This window comes from Rattus norvegicus, chromosome 4 (assembly GCF_021556685.1).
Source record: "Rattus norvegicus strain SHRSP/BbbUtx chromosome 4, alternate assembly SHRSP_T2T, whole genome shotgun sequence".
In the NCBI taxonomy this organism is placed as follows: domain Eukaryota; kingdom Metazoa; phylum Chordata; class Mammalia; order Rodentia; family Muridae; genus Rattus; species Rattus norvegicus.
In genome coordinates this window covers 14684477-14698143 of record NC_141537.1, presented here as the reverse complement: position 1 = coordinate 14698143, position 13667 = coordinate 14684477, and the positions used below count along the sequence as shown (strand labels likewise).

At 43.7% G+C, this 13667-nt stretch overlaps 1 protein-coding gene across 4 annotated transcripts in view; it reads left to right on the top strand.

The window, feature by feature from the left end:
• Window positions 1-13667, top strand: part of Gsap (gamma-secretase activating protein) — a 94338-nt gene that overhangs the window by 48670 nt on the left and 32001 nt on the right. For all 4 annotated transcript variants that reach the window (XR_015685521.1, XR_015685520.1, NM_001395028.2 and 1 more), the window contains 6 exon segments: window positions 1937-2014; window positions 3459-3536; window positions 9078-9170; window positions 9279-9493; window positions 12136-12205; window positions 12726-12808. Coding sequence is in view for 2 of the 4 variants with exons in the window: in NM_001395028.2 (NP_001381957.1) it covers window positions 1937-2014; window positions 3459-3536; window positions 9078-9170; window positions 9279-9493; window positions 12136-12205; window positions 12726-12808 (617 nt within the window). In the remaining 2 variants the exon portion in view is untranslated.

The following is a 13667-nucleotide window of genomic DNA, read 5'->3' as shown; positions in this document are numbered from 1 at the left end:
CCTCCACTGAGGTCTACTTCAGCAAAGTAAGATTAGAGAAAGTTGGAAAATTGCCTCATTCGGACCTGGCTCTGGGATAGTGTAAATCTGGGCTGTAAAACCAGGATGCATCGCTTGAGAAAGGGTGGCAGATAAATCGAGGGCCTCACATGCCGGTTACCCCACCCTTCCTGTTAAGGACAGCAATGTGATGGTGATTGACAGCCATTCATCATTAACCACCCCTCCACCTCCCTACCCCCAACCCTGCAGGTACCAACTTCCTCCAAGCTTCTTTGTCCTGAATGCCCCTGCTCTAGGAAGTGAAGCTGGGTGCAGTCTAAGCAATGAAAGGCTAAAATCTGAAGGATGGGTGTGTGTGCTTCTGAGAGTCTACAGAGGATGGAGGACAAAGTGGTGGGGCTCTTGTCAGGGCTGCCTGTGAATCACCTAAGACTATGAACTCATACAGACATTTCTAGAAAAATCTATGACCATAGGAAGGCCAACCAGACTTCATCTCTGAAAAGAAAATATTCTCATTGCTTCCATATCTGATGGTCAGCCCCGACAGTGGCTCCTGCTGTGGTTAAACTACATTAGCTGCCTTTGTTTCTGTGCACCACCTGCTGAGAGGCTGCGGCCACGAGTGGGGGCGACTGAACCCTGTCCTTCCTGCTTCTACAATGGCAAGTTCTCAGAGTCAGGCCAGTGATGGAACATTTCACGGCGGCTTTCAGTAATTGTTCCAATGAGATAATTTCCCTTGGAAAACTTGTCTCGATAGTTTTCTTTGTCTAACTGGTTCTCAAAAGCTAGCCGGTGAGGAGATGTTCTCTTCATCAGTGATGAATATTTACTAAAAGTCTCTGGATATTACATTAAGAACGTATTTTGTTTCTTCAAACGGTGACTTCCTCCCACTTCTAAATAACACCTAAATTATTCCGGAGGATGAATAGCTGCTAACGTTTAGAGCCAGATAGGAGTATTTTTGCCAGAGATTGAGAGGGATTATTTGGTTCTTGTGGAAGAAGCTCGTAAGTGGTTTCTGTATTTTCTAAATGTACGGATGAGGAAACTGGGGCTTAGAGAACTAACAACAAAGGCACTGCGCTTCATGGACCAAGAACTCAAGAGACAGAGGGACAAAGACTGAGGCAAAGGCAGCCTGCTGTGCTCAGTGAATTCCAGACCAGCCAGGGCAGGCTTCCCTGCAGAACTCTAAGGAAACAAAGCAAACCTGCCTCAGAGATGCTCAGCCAGGAAAGCCAATTTCAGAGTCTGAAAGCGTCTGAAGCCTTTGTGGGTCAGGCGATTTTATAAGGGATGCTCAACACAGAGCAGTTTAATGATATCGTCTTTATTCCTCAGCGCCTGACATTAGCCACAGATACTGGAGGACAGGAATACTGAATTTTACATAGTGAGAAAGAAGGGGAGGCCTTCTTTCTAGGTGTTAGGTGGTCCCCTTTGACGTGGGCCCACGCTGTCAGAGCCCCAGCCATGATGAGTGTAGCCTCAAATACTGTACTGACTCTTGTTGCTCACAGGAAAGGTTCACTGTTCACATTTCTGTGTTGCCTAAGAAATACTGGGTGCTTTCTTTGAGTTTGGGGAGCGGGGATTCAGAGCCATTCGAGATGCCTTCGGGTGGGGGGGGCAGCACAGGATAAGACAGCAGTGTGTGCCCACTCACCAGGACTTGGGTGGGACATTTCCTAGACTACAGTAGCCTCTCACGTATCTGTTCGCTTCGTCGCCTGCCACAGTGCACTGCCTCTAACCGTGGATGTTAAGGGCCGACTTGAAATTTCATAGCAACGTGATAATATCACCTTGTGAATTTAGGAACAGTCGATGAAGCAAGATGGAGGACATCTAAAGCAATAGAAGTAGGTGAATAATATCTCAGGGAAATTTAGGCACGGATTGTTTAAATACCTTCTTTTTCCAGGGAGTTTGTGTGTGTGTTACAGCCCGAAGTCTGACTCTTGGAAAGAAATCACGTATTCAGTGTTTTACCTCCATAAAGGTGAGTTTCCATTTATTCCCTTTTACACTTACCTTTTTCCAAATAGTAACAAATGAAATTATAAACAGATTAACGAGCAAACAGTTTTATCAGTATATTTTATGGTTAACTATACAGTTATGCTTTATGAAGAAAGTCATTAATGATAAACAGTAAGATAGGTAATTTTCTGTATGTTTTTATACCAGCCTGAGGCTTGTTCTAAACTATACACCATTTCTAATGGATGTATTTACCAAAGTGTGTTGGTTCACCATTTACTTATTACTAATTGGAACATTACCTATAGCTTTAATTCACACGGTTACATAGGGGTTTAGTTAAAAACCTCCTTTGCTCTCAAATATAAATACACTGTCACTCCAGGATATGGTATGTGGTCAGACTAAGATATTGATTTTATTTCACATGTCTGGGCCCTGTGGTGCTGATATGCCACATTCTGGGCAGTGGGATGAACTGTCAACCCTTGCCACTTCTGCAGTCCTCCATGGCCTGTGATAGTTTTAGTCTGAACCATACTAAGGAGGATTTTTGCACGTTTGTTTAATTCCTTAAAATTTATAATTGTGCCAGACATAGTGATATACTCCTTTGATTTCAGCACTTAGGAGGCAGAGGCAGGAGGATCTCTGTGAGTTCCAGGCTAACCTGGTCTACAGAACAAGTTCCTGGCCAGCCAGGAGACCCTGTCTAAAATACATACATATATATATATATATATATATGTTTATATATAACATAAATATATATATATTTAGAGTATATGTTGTGAACGTGGTTGAAACTTTTTTAAAGATCAAATGTCTGTCCCAGAACTCATTTATCTTTTACTTTTTATGCCAAGCCACATAAAAGTTTAGAATCCCCCAGTCTGATATTACTAAGGTGATAGAGAGACAGGAAGAAAAGTTTAAGTGTTTTTTAATGGAATAACTAAAAGTCACTTCAGAACTAGATGTGAACCTATTCTTAAGTTCTGTAAGCCTGTGTAAGACACTTTTATGTGTTTTTAATAATTAGCATAATGAGTCCAATCAGCCATAGACAGATTCGGAGGAGTAGAGCAAATTGACACAGTCGCACAAATAGCTCAGTCCCTTTTCTAGCTGGAGACAGCTTAGAGGGTTGGCAAAAACTGTCACGCATAGAAACGAACCCTCTGGCCTCCTCTATCTTAGATCACTGAGTAGACCCCCCTGGACCTTAATCTCCCTACACAATCCATCTATAGGCTTTGTGGGTTTCTGCCTGAGCTGGAATATCTGCTCTGCTCTCACAGTAGATGGCCCACCTTAGTGGCTTTTGGAGAGTGAGGGCACCATAAATTCTTGAAGCCCGCAGGTGCTTGCCCTGTCTGTGAGATTCTTATGCAGCACGATGTCAGTCCAAGCCTTTTGTTTCTGAGCATAATTTTCTCTGGCTTCGTGCTCTGTATTTGTAGGGTACAGAAAGACCTTCACCGTAGCTCCTGGAAGCACTGACTCGCAGGTCGCCAACGGCGTCACCTTTCTCAACCTTGGTGGGTATTCTGGTTTGCTCTTCTGTGTTGCAGCAAACACACAAAGCAAAGCAACCTAGGCAAAGGCTCTATTCCTGCGTACACCGCCAGGTAACAGTCCGCCGTCATCACGGGAGATCAAGGACAGGAGCTGAAGTCAGAGCTGATGTCAGAGCTGAGGCAGGAATTCTGTTCTTTCAACATACGCTCTGCTCAGTGGTCACTCTCTGCTCCAGTGGTCATTTTTTCTCTTCTCCATGACTCCATTTTCTCATGCCCCTGAGATACAGCTGTGGTTACTGACCTCTTACGCTGGAGGAGAGAAGATTTTCTCCATCACACACCCGTCTCACTGAGCTCGTCAGCTGTTGGAGCTGAAATGTGCCTTCCCTTTCTTTAGAGACCCTGAGCTGCGAGCTTCCTTATACTTTTGGAAGCATTCCTTAAAAAGCCATTTGTTAGTATACAAATGACCGTGAATGAGATGTCCCCTAAGAGCCTGTGAGAAGCCGTTTGTCATGTTTTCCCTGGACTGTAGAAGGAGAACGGCCATTAGACAGTTGTCTGTTTGTTTTCTCTAAGTAAATACGGTGAAGGGAACCTCAGGATTAGGTGTGAGCACATCTCGGTTCTATATGGAAGACCCTGTAGAAGGGTTTCCTGAATCTCCATATGGAAGGACCTTTCCCCACTATGGGGAAGATAGGACATGAAGAATAAGAAGTGAGGGACAGCCACTCTGGGACCTGCTCACGTACGAGAGGGACTCGGGATTTAAAGGAGGAAGGCTTTGGGTTTATGACACACGATTCTTTGATGTGCTTTCCCATTGCTGCTTGCCGGTCCGTCTGCTTCTGTGGTAAAGGTTTGGCAAACTGGGGTGTGAGGAAACTGTGGGATGGCAGAACTAAAGATAAGCCCCCAAGGTTTTATGCTAAGTGATACTATTGTGACGTTAGATATCTTTTGCCAAATGCATAGTACATTTGACATGGTCTTGGACCCGTGGGAAATGATCTCAGAGAAGCTGATTCTATTGCTTTCTGGGATGAGGGAGAAAGATAGAGCGACTCCAAGTCTGTGCCCATCTCAGCGGTGATGGGGAGCCTGTCCACTAACCATGCCTTTCCCTTTCTCCTCCTGGGAACAGCATGACTCAGTCCGTGGTCTTGCAGAGGTCAGAGATACCAGAGCTTGTAAAAATAGCCTATCTCACACAGCTGTCTTTCCTTCTTGAGTATGATTTATTAACGGCTATAAAGCTGTATCCAAGATTTAAGCTGCTCTTGAGGGAATCTTCATGATAAGTTATTTTTTTTTGAGTAGTATGTTTTGCTATGCATTACTTACAATTTCCGTGTATTAATACCCTGATGAAAGGGCTTGTGGTGATTGAAATACTGAGACTTATATTCAGCATTACGTTTCCTGGGGAACCATAGAAATCTCTATTCACTCCAGAAAGGGCAACAACACACCAAAGGAATTATTCCCTCTTGGTAAACCAGTGTGTTTACTGGGATTTCCTACAGGAACATGGGCAAGCCTCTGCCCTTCCCTCCCCGAGGGATGTTTCAGTGTGGAGAAGAAAATAGTCACACAACAGCATCTACATCTGTCAGACATGCCCATAAATAAAAATCACCATTTAATAAACAATGTATGTTAAGTGTTTTATTTTTGATCCTCACAACCATTCTGCCTGAGAATGATATTCCCATCTCCCAAACATCGAAGCCAAGGTTGAGAAAGGGTCAGGTTCGTGGCCAGGTTCCCCTCAGTGCCTCTCTTAACACACTCTCTCGTTTACCACCTCTGTTTAACAGATGACTACAAAGACAGGGCAGCACAAGCATTCTGACCCCAGGCTGGACTTCAGAAGTCAGAAGGAGGTGCTGAGAAACTAAAATCAAGTGTGGGCAGGACCAGTTCCTTTCTGTGGCACCTGAGGAAGAACTTCCTGTCTCCTCTGGCCTCTGGCTAGTCTTATCACTCAGGCTGCTTGGTCACTGTGAGACTTTCTGCAGACCAGTTCCCCTTTCCCCTCCTCTTAGAAACACTCGACAACACTGAATCTACCAGGACAATCTAGGACTCCTTCCTCATCAAGGTCCTGATCACACTTGCTACAGTGTCTTTTCATGAAAAGTTAATCTAGGGCTGTGGATCACAAGTTCAGTCCCAGGGTGGAAGACTCACACCAGTTGTTCTCAACATGCACCACACACACACACACACACACACACACACACACACGTAAATAAATGTGGTAGGCCCTTTTCTGAGTTGGCCGAGTCACAGGCCCGAAGGTCAGTGCATAAACAAGGACCTTCACTGACCCTGACACAGGTAACTATTGACGTTTTAGATGAAGCACTAATTTTTTTTTATGGCACTGTCCTGCACACTGTGGGATAGAAAACCCTAAAGTTCACTAAGCAAATGTCACTAGGAATCTTCCATCCTATCTCAATGATGTGTCACCCCACACTACCTTACTGTATTTTCAAATGTCCTCTTCCTGGGACATAGCGCTACCTCAACACACTGATGAAATAGTCATGCTAGGAGTTAGCATAGATCATTGGTGTCTTAGTGAGGGTTTTACTGCTGTGAACAGACACCATGACCAAGGCAAGTCTTACAAGGCCAACATGAATTGGGGCCGGCTTACAGGTTCAGAGGTTCAGTCCATTATCATCAAGGCGGGACCATGGCAGCATCCAGTCAGGCATGGTGCAGATGGAGCTGAGAGATCTACATCTGAAGGCTGCTAGCAGAAGACTGACTTCCAGGCAGCTAGGATGAGGGTCTTAAGCCCACACCCACAATGAGACCTACCCCAACAAGGCCACACCTCCTAATAGTGCCACTCTCTGAGTCAGGCATATTCAAACCATCACATTCTACTTCCTCATCCTCATAGACTTGTTCAAACACATGCTTGTGGGGGCCATACCTAACCATAGCATAATAAAAAAGTACATTTAGCCCAACTACCAAAGTCCCCATAATCTCAACCATGTTAAAAGTCCAAAGTGCAAAGTCTCTTCTGCGATCCATCCAGTCACTTGACTGTAATCCCCAAAGCAAGACAAGAAACTAGCTGGTCAAACTCCAAACACTTCATCTCCATGTCTGATGGCAAAGCAGTCTTCAGATCTCCAACTCCTTTTTTCATCTTTATTGACTGCAACAAACTTCTTTTCCTGGGCTGGTTCCACTCCCTGTTAGCAGCTGTCCTCATGAGATATCCTATGGCTCTGGAATCTTAAAAATCTTGGGGTCTCCAAGGCCACTTAAATGTTATAGCTTCTTGTTCCAATGTCGGATCCACACATGATCTTCTGGGCTCCTCCAAAGGACTGGCATCACTTCTCCATCTCTGCCCTCTCTAGCACTCTAGGCTCAGGTTGATCCACTCCATTGCTGCTGCTGTTCTTGGTGATCATCCCATGGTACCGGCATCTCCAATGCACTGGGATCTTCTGCTGCAACTAGGCTTCACCATTAGCCTCTCCTAACCTCTCTTTATGGTGCCAAGCCTCAACTACCTTGCATGACCCCTTCAGTCCTGGACCATCAACTGCAACTGAGGCTGTACCTTCACCAATGGCCTTCCATGGCCTCTCACAGTGCCCAGCCCTCAGCTGCTCTTCATGACCCCTTCATGTCTTCAAAACCAGTACCACCTGGGTGACTTTCCTTACACATTACAAGTACAACTGCAGCACCAGGTACAACCTTGGCTGTCTCTGGAACACAGCTTCTTTGTGCTCTCAGAAAACACTTCCCAGAAGATTTCACCTCAGTGATGCTGGTCTTTTCTTAATCACCACTTAAGCTCCAGATGACCAGCATCAGTTGTTCCAGGAGTCTCCTCCTCCTCTTGACTCTAAAGCCAGAGCCGCATGGTCAAAGCTGCTGAGTTCTGCTGCTTGCAGGAGCTGGAACATTGGCTTCTTTGTTCTATTACATTATCTTTTCCAACTCTTTTACTGCCTAAGCTTGGCTGTCCTGGCTCTTTCTCTGTAGATTGACCTTAACTCAGAGATCTGCTCAGCTTTACTTTCTGAATTTAATGGTGTGTGCCACCATGTCTGTGTCTAAACTTAGCTGGGTAGGATCTTGCCCCCAAATCTCTCTCCTTTAGTTTGTTATCTCCTTGAACACAGGATTCAGCTCCATTTCACTTCCTGGTGCCCCTTTAATATTCAAACCCTATATTTTATATTTTTCTTTTCTCAGTTTTTTACATTTGTTAAAGTGCTCCTCATGAGACTTAACCAGAGAACAAAGTCTATGATGGGCATTTCTGAGACTTCCTCTGTTAGTGCAATTAATCTGAGTCTCTTCATCTTAGCCTTAGGCCGACTCTTCAGACAAGGGCAAAAGTAGCCCTTCTTCACCAAGATACCACAAAAACAATCTCTAGGCCACATATTGAAATTATCCACTGAAACCTTTTGGGCCAGGTCCATACAAGTGAAATCACTCTCAGTAACAAAATCTTCCATATTTCTAATAGGATAGCCCATTAGGCCCCAATTAAAGCATTCTACTGTTTTTCCGATCCAAAGTTCTAAAATTTACATTCTTCCAAACAAAAGCATGGTCAGGCCTATCACAGCAATACCCCACTCCCAGTACCAACTTCTGTCTTAGTTAAGGTTTTACTGCTATGAACAGACACCATGACCAAGGCAACTCTTATAAAGACAATGTTTAACTGGTAATGGCTTACAGGTTCAGAGGTTCAATCTATTATCATCAAGGCAGGAGCATGGCAGCATCCAGGCAGGCCTGGTGCAGGAGGAGCTGAGTGTTCTACATCTTCATCTGAAGGCTGCTAGTGGAAGACTGATTTCTAGATAGCTAGGATGAGGGTCTTAAGCCTACATCCACAGTGACACACATTTAATAGTGCTACTCCCTGGGCCAGGCATATATAAACCATCACAATTAGATACCCATGCCTTCCTAGTAGGTCCCTCTAAATAATGTCTTTCATTTGCTACAGTAGTATTGCTACAATAAGGGTTTGCACTTCTTTGCATTACATTCTTTAATGTTATTTATTCTTTTATGTTATGTTATTTCCTGTCTTCTGAAAGGACGTGTTGATTGGTTGGAGTTTTATATCCTTTGCTTTCCACGGGTGTCTTCAACAGCCATGACTAGGGTATGCCTCTTAAGGAGAGGAGCCCCGCTGACTGAAAATGAAAGTTACTTTGTTTTTCTGAGATCCTAAGAACCTGTTATTATATTTCGTCTCAGTTTGGGAACATATGTTCTGATTATGCAAATATTTATAGTGTAGAAACTACTACATGTACAGCCATGTCTTAAGTGTACAAAGAGTGTGAGGCACACACAAAGCCAATGGGATCTGGCTTCTAAGGTGAAGATACTCCCATGGGTCCCACCAGGTGCTACTGGTAACAAGCAAATATGCTCTTTTGTTATATTCAAGGGAAAGCATGTTGTCCTGGGGTTTCTCTGCACCTGAATAGATTATATCACAATCTATTCAACAATGTATCCAACTTCTCTTTCCTATAGGCTACTTTGTGGCTGTTTATTCCCCCTGCCGTTTCCTTCATTTACTTAACATTCGGCATCCAGACTTGATCTGCCACAGTCTGTTTCTCACAGGTAAGGTCTCATGGACACAGTCTCCATAGGTTTGCTCTGATTTGAGTAACTGTCTGGGTGCAATCTTTTATTTGGTGATCTGCTCTTTCATTTTTTCCTGTTCAATAGGAAACAACAAAACGGCCGCTGTGCTACCTCCGAGTCCTTTGCAGTCCCTGCCGGGGTCCCTCATTCTGGACTGCTCTTCTGGAAAGGTCTATAGAGCAACTCTTGACCAGTCATACTTGATGGGTTTCCTGTGGAACGCCCAGCTAGACTGTGAGAAAATGGCTGCGCTGCATTGTGCACTGTCCTGTGATTCAGACCCAGGTTTCCCAGAACAGGTGAGAAGATTGCTCAGACTTAAAAACTGGCAACAAATGATACCCAGGGTACTTACTTAGTGTTTCAAGACAATCAGAAGTTAGTGTTTGCTCTGTAAGAGTGTCTTTGTTTGAGCATAGTCTCCCTTGGTGCTTCCTCTTTGGTTGGCCCTGTGTAAGACCTCTGGCTGTGAAGGTAAATCTATCTGTCTTTTGAGTTCAGTTGTTTCTTGTACCCATCACATCGGGTAGCCTAAATCAGCTCTGGCTTAATATTAAATGGAGAAGCCCCCAAAGAAGCAATTCATAACGTTTAAGTGGCATGCTCTTCTAAGTTGTGTGGTGACATCTTGTGCCATCCTGCTCCACCTGGCCTGGATTATAAACTGTCACTTTGTCCAGTGTATTCACATTGAATTTTCTACCTGTCTGTTCATTGTGTAGCCGCTGCCTTGTTACCAGATCACTGTCATAGTTCTGTGTTCATATAGCGTGCTTATGTTCATAGACTCGAGTTTTATCTAATAATGGCCGTGGCATTGGATATGCCAGAGAGAAGCCATAACGTGTTTCCTTTACATGAGGAGTTGAAAGTTCTTGACCTAACGGGAAAAGAACAAGCGTCTTGTCAGGGTTGCTAGGGTTGCTGCTGCCTATGACTTCAGCCCTCATATGGGGTCTCCTAAAGATAGAGGGTAATTATTTCCTCTGCTCTCTCCTCTTCCTTTCTCTGTTTTTCTGAGATGAGGTTTTGTTCTGTAGCCCGGGGTGGTCTGGTTCTTATTTTGTGGTTCACACTGGACTCACAGAGGAAGAAGTTCTCGTTGGTCTCCCAAGTGCTGAAATTTCAGGTGTGAACCCCCCAAACTCGGTACTCTACTGGCTTCTCAGTGCTGTAAACTAGTGCTCCAAGGACGTGATCAGCATATAATGAGTTTCTCAGATGACCTGCCCCCTCCTCCCTGTTTGTATTTGGTATAATGCATTACCAAAAGTGCCAAACAGGCCAGGTCTAGTGCCTCACACCTCCAATCCTGAATGCTGAGACAGGAGATTTCTGTGGGTTCAAGGCTAGCCTGGGCTATACTGTAAGTTTGATGATATCTTGGATTACAGAATTAATTCCTGCCCCAACCTTCTCAGAAGAAACAAACACCAAGGGTCTAAGGTCTTGTGGCGAATATTTATTACATTTTTAATAAGATAGCTTACTTTGTATTGTACACTGCCACTTATAAACCACCGTTTTGTCATTTACTTTCTGAAGCTATTCGGAAAAAGTCAGGAAAATCCTCTTATCAATCAGTGATGAATGGGGTTAGTGGTTGGCTAGTTCATTGGAAAAACATAAAACATAAAAACACACATTTATTTGCTTACCTTTAATGTAGACCAAGACCCATTCTTTGTGAATGAGCTAAGTAAGCATTGGTCATTTTCCTTCCATAAAACTAATACTCTCTGATTTCCTGTCTTTCCTAAAAGGTTTGTACATGTGGATGCATATTTACATACGTCTTCATGAGTGTACATGCATGTGTGTGCGTGCACGTCTATGTGTATGCGTACTGAAGGCCGGAGGTAGCATCGGGTGTCTTCAGGCATTCTCCACGTTCATTTTGAGGTCTCCGTAAGCCTGGAGATTTGCTTTTCTGCTAGACCAGTCAGCCAATGCCTCTTGCTTCTGGCCGGCTTCAGGGTTATAGACATGTGCTGCACCCTCCTTTTCATGTGGGTTCTAGGGATCAGGCTGTCATGTTTGCAGGACAGTCACCTTGCACACTGAGCCATCTCCTCGGCCCCAAAATGCTTTATTTCTAAGGATATCAGTAATGTGGACTCTCCTTTACACTCTTCATACTTGTTCTTCTACATCCAGTCATTTTTAGTGTTTTAGAGCCCAACTATATAGTCTTGTCATTGTCATGTTATAGAAACATGACGTTGAGTCTTGCCCCAGTGTGCAGCTTTCGTTGATGATATCTGCATTCAACTTGTTTGTAGACACTTGTATTAAATCGTCTATGTAAAAATAGGTACAGCTGGCACACGTAGATTTAGAGCAAAGCATCCCGTCGAGAGTGAGCTATGGCTGGGCATGTATGTCTTCCCTCAGTCATCAAGTCAAAGGCGAGAACATCTTTCTTCTAGCAATTGAACGGAGGGATAGAAATTCTGTGAGAAGCTGCTGGTATAGCGGGTTATTTCTGTCAGCTGAAAGGGAAGCACCGAGGCATTCCTCACGGTGAGCGGTGTGATGGTGTTCGCTCTGTGGTGGACTTTAACCCTAGGCTGGTGTCTGTAAGCCCAGTGTGTGTCCTGTGTCCAGTAGATCTCTTGATGAGCACTTTGCATAACACCATCAATTCTTGAAAAAAATGCATATTGGGTTGAGGAAGGTTCTTCTGGAGGCTACCCAAAGGATTCTGTTAAAAGGATATCTACCAATAACAAATACTATCATACTCAGCCAGGACTATATTGGTTTTTAAGCTATAGGTATATTTCCAGGACACTCCAAAGTAGATATAGAATTTTATAACTTCATTCATTATATATTATACATTATACATATATTATATATTACATATTTTTGTATTACTTTGCTGGGACACAGTACAGATTTAAAAGCCAGCAGGATTCTGTGGCCTTTCTTTTTAAAGATCGTTCAGTGGGTTTCTGAGCGTGTCTCTGCCTGCCATTCATTTGACCTCATTCAAGAATTCCTAATTGGTAAGTGTTGCTGACACTGTGAGGTAAGCTGTGTGTTCCGCCCTTCGCTTGAGGAAAATTGCTAAGTTAATAACGGAGGCTTCTGTCAAAAGCTGTTTAGGAGATTCTTGGGTTTTTAAACTTCATTGCGATCAGTGGCCAACGAGATTTCATCCTCTTGTGGATTTTGCAAGAAGCTGTGGTTCCGGAGATAAAGATCAGATTTTGATCCTATAACCTTATAAACAAAATTTTCAGTGAAATGCATCTTTCTTAGCCTGGTTTTAGGTTGGTTGGCCATGTATGAGTGATATGTCATCTGGGTGGAAGCAGTACCAAATGATTTTTTTTAAAAAAAAAAAAAATACTATTCTCATTGTAAAAGGAGCACGTGAACATTTTAAGCTGTAGATAAAATCATAATGGTTAACCTCCAGAGACATGAATGAGGTGGTGAGGACTTGTCGGTTTACTGGATTTGGTTAAATCACTACGCTGACTTCTCCATTTCGATTGTGCCTCTTTTTAAAAATCTGCTCAGCGTCCTCCTATTGGAGTGTGTATCCAGGGCTGGATGACGTGGACCTGCTCTTACCCTACTCCTCTGTGCTGACATGGGACACAGTAAGTTCACAGAGTCACGGTGGGCTCCCCGCTGTGGGTTGGGGGTGTGGGGTGGGGGGACCGTTCCTGATATGGTAACCAGCTTTAGAATTTCACTTCTGTTTTGACTGACAAGCAGCTGAAGTGAAATCTCTCATTAGACTGTATAGACAACCCTAATCGGAAAATCCAAAACCCAAATGTGGCAAAATCTGGAGCATTTTGAAGGCTAATATGATGCCACATGTGAAAAATTTGTCCTATGTGGTAAAATCCTATATACACGCATGCATTTATATATACATACGTGTTCTGAAATGCATATGCAAAAGGAGTATTGTTGTGTCAGTAAGAGTTGGATGCTTTGGGAAGACTCAAAGGCATGTTTCTAAAGTGTGTGTGTGTGTGTGTGTGTGTGTGTGTGTGTGTTACGAAAGGCAAATAAATTTCGTGTTTAGATTTCTGTTCTCCCACTAAAAGGCTTCATGTTTATGAAGGATTTCAAAATCTAAACATCTTTTAAAAGCCAAATCTCATTCACTTCTGCTGCTGTGTACCTGGGCCAAGGATGCTCAGCCTCCAGTGACGTTGGCCAGAGGTATTTACATAAAGCAGCAGGCACCATGGGCAGATTGCCACTCTTTCTTCTGGCAGGCAGAACTAAAGCTCAGTGATGCTATTTTATAAGAGGACATAAAATAGCTGTGTTGACCGGATTCAAGTACTCAATAGGTTTCATGTACGAGGAGGAGTGGCTAGACCGCTGTGGTATGCGGTAGAGCTTGACTTTCGGGACACCTTTCCCTGTTTTCATAAGATTAATAAAGAAAATCAGGCGACTCAGAAGCTCCGGGGTGAATCAAAGTCTTGCTTCCTGTCA